At 41.5% G+C, this 15,343-nt stretch overlaps 1 protein-coding gene and 1 non-coding gene across 3 annotated transcripts in view; both read left to right on the top strand.

The window, feature by feature from the left end:
- SH3GL2 (SH3 domain containing GRB2 like 2, endophilin A1) overlaps positions 1-15,343 on the top strand; it is a 216,570-nt gene that overhangs the window by 192,115 nt on the left and 9,112 nt on the right. For both annotated transcript variants that reach the window (XM_061132257.1, XM_061132258.1), the window contains exons 4-5: positions 11,767-11,910; positions 13,900-14,033. In XM_061132257.1, the coding sequence (XP_060988240.1) occupies positions 11,767-11,910; positions 13,900-14,033 (278 nt within the window). The remainder of the gene's footprint in view (positions 1-11,766; positions 11,911-13,899; positions 14,034-15,343) is intronic.
- LOC133049056 (U6 spliceosomal RNA) lies at positions 9,350-9,456 on the top strand. Its single transcript, XR_009691212.1, has one exon. It is a non-coding gene; the product is annotated as a U6 spliceosomal RNA (small nuclear RNA).

Genomic DNA, 15,343 nt, shown 5'->3' with positions numbered 1-15,343 from the left:
TTTATAGTTCAACTCTCACATCCATCCATACATGACTACTGGAAAAACCATAGCTTTGACTAAATGGGCCTTTGTTGGTAAAGTAATGTCTGCTTTTTAATATGCTATCTAGGTTGGTCATAGACTTTCTCCCAAAGAGCAAGCGTCCTCTAATTTCATGGCTGCAGTCACCATCTGCAGTGATTTTGGAGCCCAATTAGGAGAATATTAAAGGAGTAAGCACAGCATGCCAGGAGGGCAGTGTCATGATTTGCTTCAATGATGGTTCTCTCAGCAGTTTAGAAAGCAGTTGGGAGTTATTTCTGGCTCCTCAAAGGAGTCTAAATTCTGTCTATAGGAGAACTTGGGCAGATTTTCCTGTCTCCCTGAGTCTCTACATCCTCACCTTGTACATGCAGCTCAGTCCTGTCTCCACAATGGGAATGATGCAGTGAGACCCACAGGCTGGCGATGGTTGTGAAGATTAAGTTTAAATTGTTTAGGTAAAGCTCCCGGTTGATGGTGACTCTAATTAAAGCTACCTACCAAATACATTTGGTATTCTCACCTACCAAATATAAAACCAGATGAAAAAGAAAACTTGTAGAATTTTGTTTAATATTGATTTTGGGGGAATTTTCTTCCCCTTCTCTCTTTTATCTAATGGCCTAGCCTTCAAGATTCCAGGTGTTTCCTTCTTTATTATGACTGAATAATATTCCATGTTATGAATGTATGCATACATACCAAAAAAATTGTATGATCTTACTTACATGTGAAATCTAAAGAAACCAGACTCATTAAAACAGAGATCAGATTGTTGCCAGAGGTTGGAGGTGGGAAAAAAGTATTAGTCACTCAGTCGTGTCCAACACTTTAGCAGCCCCACGACTGTAGCCTGCCAGGCTCCCCTATCCATGGGATTCTCTAGTCAAGAATACTGGAGTGGGTTGCTATTCCCTTCTCCAGGGGATCTTCCTGACCCAGGGATTTAACCTGGCCAAGGTACAAACTTTTGGTTATAAGTAAGTCCTAAGGATATAATGTATAGCTTGATAACCATAGTTAACAGTACCACATGATTTGAATTCTGTATTTCAATACCATATTTAAAGTTGCTAAGAGAGTAGCGTGTCCTTAAAGTTCTTGTAAGAAGAAAAAATTTGTAACTGTGTGAGGATACATATTCCTGTAGTGATCATTTCATGATATATGCATATATCAAATTATTATGTTGTATACCTTGAACCTATTCAGCATTATAAGCCAATTATATCTCAGTAAACCTGGAAAAGAAAAAAAAAGATTCCAGGTATTTCAGATAATCTACCATCTTTTGGGCTTAAGTGAAGTCGCTCAGTTGTGTCCAACTCTTTGGGACCGCATGGACTGTAGCCTACCAGGTTCCTCCATCCATGGGGTTTTCCAGGCAAGAATACTGGAGTGGGTTGCCATTTCCTTCTCCAGGAGATCTTCCCAACCCAGGGATTGAACCTGGGTCTCCCACATTGTAGGCAGACGCTTTACCATCTGAGCCACCAGGGAAGTCAAACTGTACGTTGCCCTCTCTGAGGTTGATCCTTGATCCTTTTGGGCTTAAGACCCATGTATTTAGTTGTATGTTTAGTCCAATCTTGTGGATATTCTGTTAGACTTTGTATTTGCTGAAATTGAAGCACCTCTATACATCTTCCCCCAAGTCTCCCCAAAATCATGTCAAATTTTTATCATCCCCTAGCCAGGTATTCAGTCTAGAGATTGGAATGCAGTGTATTCTCAAACCTGGTGTATGTTAGAATCACCTAAGGGATTTTAAAAACTATAGATGGTTAGACCAATTAATCAGACATCTGGGAGTAGGACACAGACATCAAGGTTTTTTTTTTTTTTCCCTGAGCTTTTTATTGATCTACAGTATAAGAAAGTATAGTGCTCAGATCCTAAGTGTATGGCCCAGTGAATTATTGCAAACTGATACCATCATGTAAAGGTACCTAGTCTAAGAAACTGCACACTGTTGGCCTCCCATGAATGCCTGTCCAGATGCGAGCTGCCCTGACTTCTAATGCCAGACAGTTCTTTCAGTTTTAGAGTGTTGCTTAAATGGAGTCATGGAGCATGTACTCTGCAGATCTGGCTCCTTTTGCTCAACTTTATATTTGTCTTTGCTGTATATAGGTGTAGTTCTTTCATTCTTGTTGCTGTTCCGTTGTGAGAATAGAGCACAGTTTATTTATCTGTTTTCTCACTGATACGCATTTGGGTGTTCCTATTTTCTGGCTATTTTGAATAGCCCATTTTTGTACATGTCCCTTATACACATTTCTGATGGATATATGCCTATAAGTAGAATTGCCGGGGCATAGGGTGTCTTTTCAGCTTTTGCAGTTAGATATTGCTAAGTTGTTTTCCAAAATGTTCTCCCAATTCTTACTCCCATCAGCAAAACTTAAGAATTCCGGTTGTTCTACATCCTCTGAACACTTGATTTTTTTTTAGTTTTTTCTTTTTTTCTGCTTTCACCATTACTGTGGATATGTTTCAGTGTGGTTTTATTTGCATTGCCAGAATAATGAAGTTGAGCCCCTTTCAGATGTTTATTAGATATTTGAATATCTTCTTTTGTGAACTGTCTGTTCGAACTTCTTGCCCATTTAAGAAACTGGATTATCTTTTTCTTAATGATTTATAGGAGTTTTTTTCCTTTTAATGTTTTGGATACAAGTCCTATTTTGAATATGCGTATTGTGAGTATCTTAACTCATTTTCTTTGGTTGCCTTTTAATTCTTTATGATGATTTCTTTTGGATAGCAGTACTCAATTTTAACATAGTCCAATTTAGAAATACGTTTCTTTATGACAGTGTTTTTGTGTCCTGTTTTAAGACATCTTTGTGTACTCTACAGGTCAGGGATGTGTTCTCCTATATCATTTTCTAAAGGTTGTACTGTGTTGGTGTCCATAATTAGATCTGCAATCCACTTAGAATTAATTTTACGTATAGTGTGAGGTGGAGTTAAGAGTCACGTTTCTTTCTTATGGAATCTAGTTGACCCAGTACCTCCTTTGATGGAATCAATAGTTTAAAAACCTCCTCAGGCAGTTCTAATGGGCAGCCATCCTTTGCCTTAACACCAGCCTAAATGCCCCTCTTCTTCCTCTTCAGACTTAATCAGTCACCTGGTCCTGTTAGTGCTACTCACCACAGGACTCTAAAGTTCATTTCTCTTCTCCCCTCTGTTTCCTTAGGACTCATCTGTTAAATTACAGTGTTCTCATGGGTCTCCCAGCTTCCAGTGGCTTCCCATTTGGGGAAGACCCCTTCCCACATCCCTCTTTTCCTACAATGTTGATGGGAATCTTTCCCCCAAATCTAAACTTAATTTAATTTGAATTAAAGCCCTTTTGAACCTCTAGATGTTAAATAACTCTCTGTTAGCAACCTTCGATAGAAGAATCTCAGCTCCTTAGCTTGCAATTCAGGGCCCTTCACTACCTGGTTCCTACTGACCTTGTTCTCTTTGACCTTGCACCTCAGCCACAGACACTTTGGAGTTTCCAGATGTGCCAGGTATTTCCATATGCCTTTGCTCACACTCTCCAGACGCCTAGAGCGCCTATTCCCACCCCACTGCCTTTACAGCTCAGTCCTCCAGAAACCCAGCTGGAGTGTCACCTGTTTCCCAAGTCTTCCCGGCGTTAGTCTTCTAGCAGAGTGCATTGCTCTATTCCGTGATGTGAATACGTTATAACTTCACTCACAGTATGCCCTGAATCTGCCTCAGATCACAGTGAGTAGAGCGTGTTCTCACTCTCCAACTAGACAATAAGCTCATTGAGGACAGAGACTGGACCTTATTTCTCTTAGAGTCTCTCTGTCATAGTCCTGTTCAGACAATAAATGTTTTGTTCATTTAATTAGTGGAAAAAAATCTTTAGAAAGCTGATTTTTAGGAAATACCTCTTCAATCAGGGCTTCCCTGATAGCTCAGTTGGTAAAGAATCCATCTGCATTGCAGGAGACCCTGGTTTGATTCCTGGGTCAGGAAGATCCCCTGGAGAAGAGAAAGTCTACCTACTCCAGTATTCTGGCCTGGAGAATTCCATGGGGTCGCAAAGAGTTGGACATGACTGAGCGAGTTTCGTTTTCACTTCACTCAGGGGGTACAAATTCATAATTTTTCTGTAATGGGGGATACATAATTGTTTCCAGCTCCCCTATGTATTGATTTTTATTGATCTTTTTTTATCCCCTTAGGGCTTATACTTTAGCATAGGAGCCCTCTTTTGTTGGAAAAAAGGAGAGCCTCTGTCTTGATTTCAGGAGATTGTATGATCAGCTTCTTACCATTTTCCCATAAAGCAGCATTTCATGGTGTAGTTGAGAGATGACTTGCTTCCTGAGACCCGGTTTTAATAATAAGAGAATAGGAAATGAGGTCCCACCCTTCTGCATTTTAAAGAATGGAGTCAGGAGACATGAGAAGACCCAGCAGCCTCGGAAATCTTAAAATCTGGTTGTATACAAGGGAAACATCAGCCAGATTGCCATCAGCATGACCTGCTCTCCCAAATCATCCTTTCAGATCTCAGAGTTTCTGTGTAGTTAGATCTTATCAGCAGACTTTCACTCTGTTCAGAGCACAATAGGAGACTGTTGTGCTTTTGAACAGGGAAGTCTTTTCTAAGGATTAGAAAAAATGATGTATACAGAAAATAATATAAAAAGTCAGAATTTTTAAATAAAATCAGTCAGCCCACAGTTACTAAGTAAGCGCCTGCTATATGTTTGGCCCTGTGCTAGAATCAGTAGAATGTAATTTCTCAGCTTGTAGCAGCAAACCAGACATGCAGAAGAGAGAGAAATAAAGTATCATGTGAGCTATCAGTGTATGTACAGGGCATGGTAGAGATATAAAATGAGGGAAGGATCACGTCTACTCAGAGGCAGTAGAGGTAAAGGGTAATTGGGAAAGACTGTAGAAAAGGTGTGCCTGGTATTGTGTTGAGCAAGTAGAGAGGGAAGGTCATTCCAAGAAGAGGGACAGTCCTAGCAACTTAAGAAAACTGCTGAAGTTTCCTGTGTGTGAAGCCTTTCTTGGAGAATTCTTCTATCTAAGAAGAATCACCTTATATAGAGAACTTGGAAAAGTTTTAGTAATTATCCAACTGTCTCCTTTTTTTCACCTTTTTATCAGTGAAGAACCTGAGAGGTAAAGTAACTCACACAAAATCCCACAGGGAACTTACTGGCATGTCTGATATTCATAAAAATAGGCAACATTTATTGAAGATTTATCATGTACCAACATTGTGACATACAATATATCATCTAATCCTTACATCATCCTAACCCAATAAGGAGGAAGTACTGTTTTACCGATGAGTAAAATGAGGCCCAAATCATCTGGCAAGAAATATAGCCAGGATTTGGACTCAGACAATCTGACTCCAAAGTCTGTGTCTTAATCCCACCTTATTAAACCGGCTGTCCTTTCTGGTGTTCTTCCCACTTCAGTTCAGTTCAGTCACTCAGTTGTGTCCTACTCTTTGCGAACCCGTGAACCGCAGCACGCCAGGCCTCCCTGTCCATCACCAACTTCCGGAGTTCACCCAAACTCATGTCCATTGAGTCAGTGATGCCATCCAACCATCTCATCCTCTGTCGTCCCCTTCTCCCCCTGCTCTCAATCTTTCCCAGCATCACGGTCTTTTCAAATGAGTCAGCTCTTCGCATCAGGTGGCCAAAGTATTGGAGTTTCAGCTTCAACATCAGTCCTTCCAATGAATACCCAGGACTGATCTCCTTTAGGATGGTCTGGTTGGATCTCCTTGCAGTCCAAGGGACTCTCAAGAGTCTTCTCCAACACCACAGTTCAAAAGCATCCATTCTTTGGCACTCAGCTTTTGTTATAGTCCAACTCTCACATCCATACATGACTACTGGAAAAGTTCTTCCCAGTATTAGCAGCTAACTCCCACCTACAACTGTTTTCTTTTATGTCTGTCCTGAAAACAGAGTTGCAGAATTGAAATTTTTATGGTCATTTTTATTGACTTATTTTCAGGGCTCTATCAGGGATAGATCATAAATTTTGTTAGTTTAGATACTAGACCATTAGCCACTGCATTGGTCAGAATTCAGTAAGGGAAGCAAACCCATAGTGGATACTATGGACTAAGAGATTTATTAAAGGAACTAGAGCTTATATAGTTGTAGAAAGAGCTGGGTAAGTAAAGATCAAAAAAGTGGGGTTAAGGATCAGAGAAAGTTCACTGAGCAGCCCTGACCGGTAAACAAACTTCTGGGGATCTGGAGGGTGGGCAGGCCCAGCTCTGGAAGTGGCACTGCAAAGGGCAGCTGGCATGGAAGGAAAGCTGTGGAAGCTGGTTGGCTCTTTAAGGTCACCCCCTCTGTGAGCTGGCAGCACAATCTTGTGGTGGGCCTGGGGGCACTCTTGGTCACCAGAATCAACATTCGAGAAGAAGAGCTAGGCACAGAGTATGACCTCAAGGACACACTGGAACCTGGGTTCATCCTAGGCTCGAGCGCATGGCTGCCGCTTCACTTTTGCCTCCCAGATCTTCTACGGCCTCACTTTGGATCAACTCTAGCTTGGAAACATGCAGGGAAGGGGCTCTGGGAAATATAGTTTCCCCTACAACCAGGTTGGTGGTGGGACACTCCACACACACACACACACACACACACACACACACGCGCGCGCGCACACACACACACACACCCTAGAAAGAGAACATGGAAGGTAGAAAGGGGTGCCTTCGCCTATGGTGTGTGTGTGTGCTGGTTACTTTTTTGGCTGTTTATCACTGAACCGTGATAACTGCCTTCAGAAAGAATTGATGCTCAGGGATACATATCTAGCAAGATTTGAAGCCTGGATTTTTTTCCTTTGTTCGAATGAGCCAAAACTAATGTGTATTTTAATGTCCTATGCTGCTTTTCATGAGAGACAAGATCTAATGGTTTGTTTTTCTGTTCATTTGAATTAATAGATGAATTTTTTTAAATTTAGGTTTAGCAGAAGTTCTGCGTTTTCCACATTCCAGTTAGTTACCATGCTAGTTACTTAGGAGAGACCAAGCAGTGACTCACAGGGACACCACTTTTAGGTCAGAGGAGAATAAGTCCATCTGGTAGCGTGACGAGAGCTTCTGTTTCACTCTCAGCAGAGCTTTGGCTTCCCTTCGGCTGTGCCCAGAATTAAAAAGCACGTCAAGGGATGCTGCAGACGATGCTTTAGAGTCAGGAGCTGATTTGATCGAGCTTTGGCTGCCCCTGTTTCTCTTCCTGAAAAGATAATCTGGATTTTTGAGGACAAAAAAGAAACTGCCTTCCCCCACCCCCTTTCTTAGCAGAAGACAAAGCCGTAGAAGCCCTCTGGGGGCTGCATCAGCCTTTTTTGATCACCCTGATGTCACTTCCTGCTGTTTCAGTTGACCCAATGCCTTTCCTTCCAGAAATCACCTACATGTGGACTCACTGAGACCTTGCCTCTGATGTTTTTTTTCTTGATGGTATTTCACCTGTTAATCCTCATGAGCTTCTCTCTTCCTAGCCAATTCTCTTTGCAGCACTGAATATAGTTTTCAGTAGAACTTTTTAGTGGAAAGACCCATGAGGTTAGAGCAGTGCTCGGACTATGAAGACACTGTGAGTACTGTTTATCCAGTTCCACGACTAAATTAGGTCTCCTGCTGGAAAAGGAAGTGGGAACTATGTTAAATTTAGTTCTTCATAATGGAAGTAATATATGCTCATATTATTAAAATATAAAATAGTTTTTTGGATAGCAGCCATCCTGACTGGCGTGTAATGGTACCTCATTGTGGTTTTGATTTGCATTTCTCTGATAATTAGTGATGTTGAGCATCTTTTCATGCTATCCAAAAGTCTACAAGCAATAAATGCTGGAGAGGGTGTGGAGAAAAGGGAACCCTCTTACACTGTTGGTGGGAATGCAAACTAGTACAGCCGCTATGGAGAACAGTGTGGAGATTTCTTAAAAAACTGGAAGTAGAACTGCCATATGACCCAGCAATCCCACTTCTGGGCATACACACCAAGGAAACCAGATCTGAAAGAGACACGTGCACCCCAATGTTCATTGCAGCACTGTTTATAATAGCCAGGACATGGAAGCAACCTAGATGCCCATCAGCAGACGAATGGATAAGGAAGCTGTGGTACATATACACCATGGAATATTACTTAGCCGTTAAAAAGAATTCATTTGAATCAGTTCTAATGAGATGGATGAAACTGGAGCCCATTATACAGAGTGAAGTAAGCCAGAAAGATAAAGACCATTACAGTATACTAACACATATATCTGGAATTTAGAAAGATGGTAATGATAACCCTATATGCAAAACAGAAAAAGAGACACAAATGTACAGAACAGAGTTTTGGTCTCTGTGGGAGAAGGCAAGGGTGGGATGTTTCAAGAGAACAGCATCGAAACATGTATATTATCTATAGTGAAACAGATCACCAGCCCAGGTTGGATGCATGAGACAAGTGCTCGGGCCTGGTGCACTGGGAAGACCCAGAGGGATCGGGTAGAGAGGGAGGTGGGAGGAGGGATCGGGATGGGGAATACATGTAAATCCATGGCTGATTCATGTCAATGTATGACAAAAAACACTACAATATTGTGAAGTAATTAGCCTCCAACTAATAAAAATAAATGAACAAAAAGAAAAAAAATAGTTTTTTAAAGCTTTTAAAAATAACTTTATTTAGTTCTTTTTGACTGTGCTGGGTCTTCATTTCTGTGCACAGGCTTTCTGTATTAGTGGTGAGCAGCATCTCCTTATGAAAACCACTGCCATGATCATCTATGAATTTCCAAGATAGTCTGTTTATGCATTTATTCTTTTTCAGCAGTCAGGGTTACACATCTATGGCATGTACAGCTTTACACTAATCCTGTCTAGGAGATATGCAGAGCAACATACCAGTATCCTGCTCTCATGGGCCAGGGGAGAAGTTGTTTTTTGGAAGCTGTTTCTGTAATAAACTTAGTGGGAGCAACTTGAACTAGAATAGTGAAGGTGGGAGAGTAAAGATGGGGGCCTAGTTACAGAGATCGTAATGATTTGAAAGAAAAACTAAAGGTATGGCAGACATAAAGATAATATGAAGAAAAGGCGTTAGATCCCTCTAGAAAACAAGAGAAAGGTGCCTAGGAGCAGATTCAACTTGGTGATGCTATCTAGACTGAGATTATAGGAATTTTAGTTTCTTTGATTTGTAATTTCCAGGCTTCCTCTCTGTTTCTTAAAGTACTGCTTTTAAAAATCATTTTAAAACACTTATGTTAACACTTAAAAATGGTTAATTTAGTGCTCACTTTGGTAGCATATGTACTAAAATTGGAACAATACAGAAAAGATTATCACGGCCCCTATGCAAGGATGACACACAAAGTTGTGAAGCAAAAAAAAAAGTTAGTGTAGAGATCTGATGATGTTTTTCAAGAACACAGAAGCTTACTAATCCAAGAGTCTTAAAAATACTTAATAGTTGTGAATAAATGTAAAAGCCTGTTTCTCCAAATATATGAATCACTAGGTAAATATTTTAATTTGAAGAAACAGATAAACTAATAGAACATGGTTTTCTGCGCATGAAAATGTAGAACATATTTAAGATGTTCTTCAGTAGTTAGTGGAAGAATAAAGTTCTTCACAGTTGAACAACATTCAAAATGATGAATCTGGAAATCAGCCACAGTATATTTAACTATTACAATTACTTCAGGTAATTACTTACCAGAAGACAGCTCTCAGCAGAACCAAGATATAAGCACAAATCAGTAACCAGCTTTCCTAAAAGGAATAAATCTTTAGAGTGCAAAATGGTCAAAACAGGATTTGAAAGGATTAACCACCATGTGTGGTTTCATTACCCTGTTTGTTTGATCTCCACTTATCTTCTTTCCTTCTATTCATTTGCTCCGTCTTACTGTCTGACGTCTGCTTAGTTCAGTTTTATTTGTGCTGCTGTTATTCCTTCTCTTTGTTCCCCTGATACCTTGTGTGTACTGCTTTTATCATATTTGCTGCCACTGTTACGTATCTGATGCCTCACTATACTATGTGTACGCTTTCAGGGACTCTGTCTTTCCTGGATTTCAAATATGGCTTATTGTAGAAAAATCTTTGAATATAAACTCTAATGATATTATTCCCCCCAAAAATGTGTCTTCATATGCCATTTTCAATTTTTAAAACTATGTATGATACACTTTTCTATGAGGAGTAAAGAAAATGTGAATTTTATATTCTTATATTTTTCCAGCCAGGTACCACCAGGCTTTGCATATTGCTATTAGCAGGACTAACAGCTAATCATTATGTGACTGAAAGTTTAAAGATGCTTCTCTCCCAAAGCCTTCTTTGCAGGGCCCACCCATACAAACTAGGGAGTTGCTATATTTTTGTGACTTGCTGTAATCTCCCTGCATGACACTTGGTATACACACTTCACTCTAATTGCTTTTAAAATAGGTGCTACCTTGTAAGCTTTGTTAAGGTAGAGACCATAGGTGTCTTGTTCATTACAATATCCCTGGCTCAGGCTTAGAAGGGGATCCTCTCGTAAAAATTGTCCTTGTCTCCAGATTCAACCTTTGAAACCCAAAGTTTAAATAAAACCCTATTTGAACATAATGTTCAAGATGAAACGTCAGCCACTAAATACTGAAGTGTATGCATTAGCTGGGATTCTGTAAGGGGTTGCCATGCAGATGGAATCCTACATTAATATACAGTCCCAACTCTGATAATGAACCTGAGAAACCATAGCATCAAGTTAATCAGTGGGCCTAACAGTGTCCTAATAAAGCTGTTTCTTCCATGAAAACTGGATTTACCTTCTAGGCATCTTCTCCTATAAAAATAAAAGCAAAAGAGAAATTGAAATGCTGTCTTTGTGGCACAAAACTCATTTTCCGAAGCAGTTATGTTCAAGTGAAGTACTTAAGTATTTTTAATGAACACAATATTTCTGTTCTTCATGGGTCTGTTTACTGTCAGAATCTTAGTAAAGAAGTGATTTTGCAAATAGTTTTATTTTATACATGGTCTAAGTGAAACATTGGGGGCAGGCGGAGAAGGGGACGACAGAGGATGAGATGGCTGGATGGCATCACCGACTTGATGGACATGAGTTTGAGTAAATTCCAGGAGTTGGTGATGGACAGGGAGGCCTGAAGTGCTGCGATTCATGGGGTCGCAAAGAGTCGGACACAACTGAGCGACTGAACTGAACTGAACTGAAGTGAAACATGGCAGAAGGCCCATGTTGCAAGAATTAGCAATGAATTTCTTCCTTCAGTTCATAGGCTCCTAGAATTGAAATATAAAAGTAGAGTCCTGGAACTTAGAGGTCACATAATCCCATGGTTTCTAAGTGCTTCCCCAGGTCCACAGAAGAAGTGCATGGCCACAGCAGTGAGGACAGGACATGGGAAGATGGGCAGGAGGACACAAAGGTGGGACCTTCGCCTGGGGAGCTTCGCCTTTCCTGTTCAGCTCCTCATGAGATTCTGAAAGGGAGAGCTTAGTGATGACAAGGGCATGCTTGTGTTTTATCTGTGGACCACCCTGCACATATTACAGATGAAGACATTGGTGAAGGTACAATTTTCAGTAGCTGAACTGGTTTAGAGTCTGCTCAAGGCCTGATTCTCTACCCAGCCCTGTTTTTCCTACATCACACTGCCTACTTTGAAAGTCTCTTATTTCTTTGCCTGCAGCTTCCAGAGCCAAACTCAGCATGATCAACACCATGTCAAAAATCCGCGGTCAGGAGAAAGGGCCAGGTTACCCCCAGGCAGAGGCACTGCTGGCAGAAGCCATGCTCAAGTTTGGAAGAGAGCTTGGAGATGACTGCAACTTTGGTAACGTGTGCTTCCTCACATTTTCCGTTTTCATTTGTCCTGGGGGTCTTAGTGCCACTGAAAAAAACCCTGCAGGAAATAATTAAGACCATTTTGATTCTCAGTTTTGGGTCTTGTACACATGAGCCCCATATTTGTTTTCAGAGTTGTTTTGGTCATTTTTAGTGTCATTTGTCTTAGAAATTTTATTCATTTTCTTTCTCCCTCACCAGATCCCATCATTACCATAGCTGGTAGACACAGCCAGATGCCTGGATATCTACCACTGTGTGGTCTGGTGGTGACTGAGCGTTGGGGCAGAGGGAACTGTCACACTCAGCATGGGTCAACACCCCACTCCACAAGCTTTTTCTTAGCTTCTGCTCACCTGTATAGGGTACCTAATGTGACACCCCCTACTGAATTCCTTTACCTCACTCTCCTTGGACCCTCAGCTGCCATACTAACCACCTTCTGTTTTTACTCCTTCACAATGTGAGATCACAGCAAATGACTGTCCTTCCTGATTGAGCCCTGCTCTCCCTTCCAAATTTTTGCTGAATACATTGACCTTAAACAGATCTCCTCTAGGGGAAAGCGAGTACTTGGGACTTCCCTGGCCGTCCAGTGGTTAAGAATTCAACGCTTCCACTGCAGGGGTCATGGGTTTGATCCCTGATCAGGGAACTAAGGTCCCATGCTCCACACAGTGTGGCCAAAAATAAATAAATAGATAAAAATAAAGAAGGTGCTAGTGGTAAAGAACCCACCTGCCAATGCAGGAGACATAAGACCTGAGCTCGATCCCTGGGTCAGGAAGATCCCCTGAAGGAGGGCATGGCAACCCACTCCGGTATTCTTGCCTGGAAAATCCCATGGACAGAGGAGTCTGGCAGGCTGCAGTCCATAGGGTCACAAAGTCAGACACGACTGGAGTGACTTAGCACACATGCACAAGTACTTATAAAGGAGGGTTCAGTTCAGTCACTCAGTTATGTCTGACTTTGTGACCCCATGAACTGCAGCACGCCAGGCCTCCCTGTCCATCACCAACTGCTGGAGTCTACCCAAACCCATATCCATTGGAGTCAGTGATGCCATCCAACCATCTCGTCCTCTGTTGTCCCCTTTTCCTCCTGCCCTCAGTCTTTCCCAGCATCAGGGTCTTTTCAAATGAGTCAGCTCTTCGCATCAGGTGGCCAAAGTATTGGAGGTTCAGCTTCAACATCAGTCCTTCCAATGAACACCCTGGACTGATCTCCTTTAGGATGGACTGGTTGGATCTCCTTGCAGTCCAAGGGACTCTCAAGAGTCTTCTCCAACACCAGAGTTCAAAAGCATCAATTCTTTGGCGCTCAGCTTTCTTTATAGTCCAACTCTCACATCCATACATGACCACTGGAAAAACCATAGCCTTGACTAGATGGACCTTGGTTGGCAAAGTAATGTCTCTGCTTTTTAATATGCTGCCTAGGTTGGTTATAACTTTCCTTCCAAGGAGGAAGCGTCTTTTAATTTCATGGCTGCAGTCACCATCTGCAGTGATTTTGGAGCCCAAAAAATAAAGTCAGCCACTGTTTCCACTGTTTCCCCATCTATTTCCCATGAAGTGATAGGACCAGATGCCATGATCTTAGTTTTCTGAATGTTGAGCTTTAAGCCAACTTTTTCACTCTCCTCTTTCACTTTCTTCAAGAGGCTCCTCCAATGGAGGGTAGGGAGCTTCCAATTCCTTTTCAAAGGAAAAACAAGATTTTATGTGATCTATAGTGAGGAATGCCAGCCCCCACCCCCAGGGGCACTGAGTCTGCTGTACTCAGTGAACTTTGATGAGCTGTCTCAGATGGAAGATACACTGATCTCCAGAGGGCATTATGTTCTGTCTCTTGTCTTGGTTGTCTTCAGAAGACAGGCAGCTGTTCCTGGGTTTGGTCTGTGATGAGCCCTGTTATTGCAATTGCATTTCATCTTTGTTCTTTAATGTTCAAGGGCTTCCTTATTACCTTGCAGGCCCAGCGCTTGGTGAGGTGGGGGAGGCCATGAGGGAACTCTCGGAGGTAAAGGACTCCTTGGACATGGAAGTGAAGCAGAACTTCATTGACCCCCTTCAGAATCTTCATGACAAAGATCTGAGGGAAATTCAGGTACCTGCTACTAGTTATTTGGGAACTGGATGTTGGAATTGTACAGATGCAGGTCCCCCTTTCCTTTAGGAAACACTTTTTAAAACTTACCATGCATGTTGTCAACACTGAGCATGTGAACTGCAAAAAATCCAGCATGAAAAATCAAGATAAATGATAAATGTAGTACTTTTTACCCCACTATTATGACTGTGCCACTCACGAGTATTACATTTAATTTCTCCATGTTCAGTTTTCAAGTTTTTCAAGCATTTTTCTCCAGAAGGATATTCTTTCCCTGACTACACAATTTTATTAATTATTCTGTTTTCTGAGATGATTTCACCCTCTAAAATACCAGCCGTACAAGTTGTTAGCTTGTATACATAGTTCTTTTACTCTATAAACTTGTGTTTTCATAATGGTTGTTAGACTTGAGGAAGAATACCCAACTATCCTTTCTAAAACATGTAGAACAGTTTAGTTTTTCCAAATAAATAATGTTTAACTGGCTTTAACCTCTAACTAGGTGTGTAATGTTTGCTCATTCATTCTTTCAACAGATATCTGTTTAACTTGTCTGAAATTTGATTTTCAGATAAATGAAGTCTCTGCAATCTCTAGCTTAAATCTTCAACCCTGTCACGCTATTGCTAGGTGGCAGATTCACTCCAAACCTAACATGTCTCTCTGATTCCAGTGCTCTGTCTTGCAGCTGACTGCAGGTCCAGACATTTTAAAAAGGATATTCCCTCCAAAGGAACAAGTACTTAGTTTGGACAGGGCATGGGCTGGAGGCAGGGTGTGCGGTGGCAGGACAGTCAAGGATATTCTTCCTCCCTCCTTGTCATTTCTTCCCCACTCCCAACTTCATTTTCACTTCCTTCCCTCTCACTCCCTGAACACGCAGGGTCAAGAGAAATCCAGCACATTTTTTCCCACCCATTAGTATGGGACACGGCAGCTCGTAGGAAAAAAATACTTTGTGGCTTTGCGAAACTACTTTGCTAATTGGTTACTGGAGGCGTTGGGGCAAGGCTGGGCAGTCCTACACCTGGCATGTGTGCATCCAGGGGTGATGCAAAGAGGAACTGCTGTGCAGTGTTGGGGGTTAGGTCCTGACGAAGGTCCCTCTGAAGTTAGGTCTTCAGACTCAGTGTCATCATCTGTCAGATGGGAGACTGAAATTAATCCATGATTCTCCTAAAGCTGCATCAGTCTGCTAGGGTAAGTGCTGAGACTGAGTTGCCTAGGCCCTAGCCCTGGATATTCTAATTCAGGTGATCAAGAATCAGTAGTTTTAGTAAGCATCTTAAGGTGATTCTAATAGA

This window comes from Dama dama, chromosome 29, assembly GCF_033118175.1.
Source record: "Dama dama isolate Ldn47 chromosome 29, ASM3311817v1, whole genome shotgun sequence".
In the NCBI taxonomy this organism is placed as follows: domain Eukaryota; kingdom Metazoa; phylum Chordata; class Mammalia; order Artiodactyla; family Cervidae; genus Dama; species Dama dama.
This window is presented reverse-complemented; position numbering and strand designations above follow the sequence as displayed.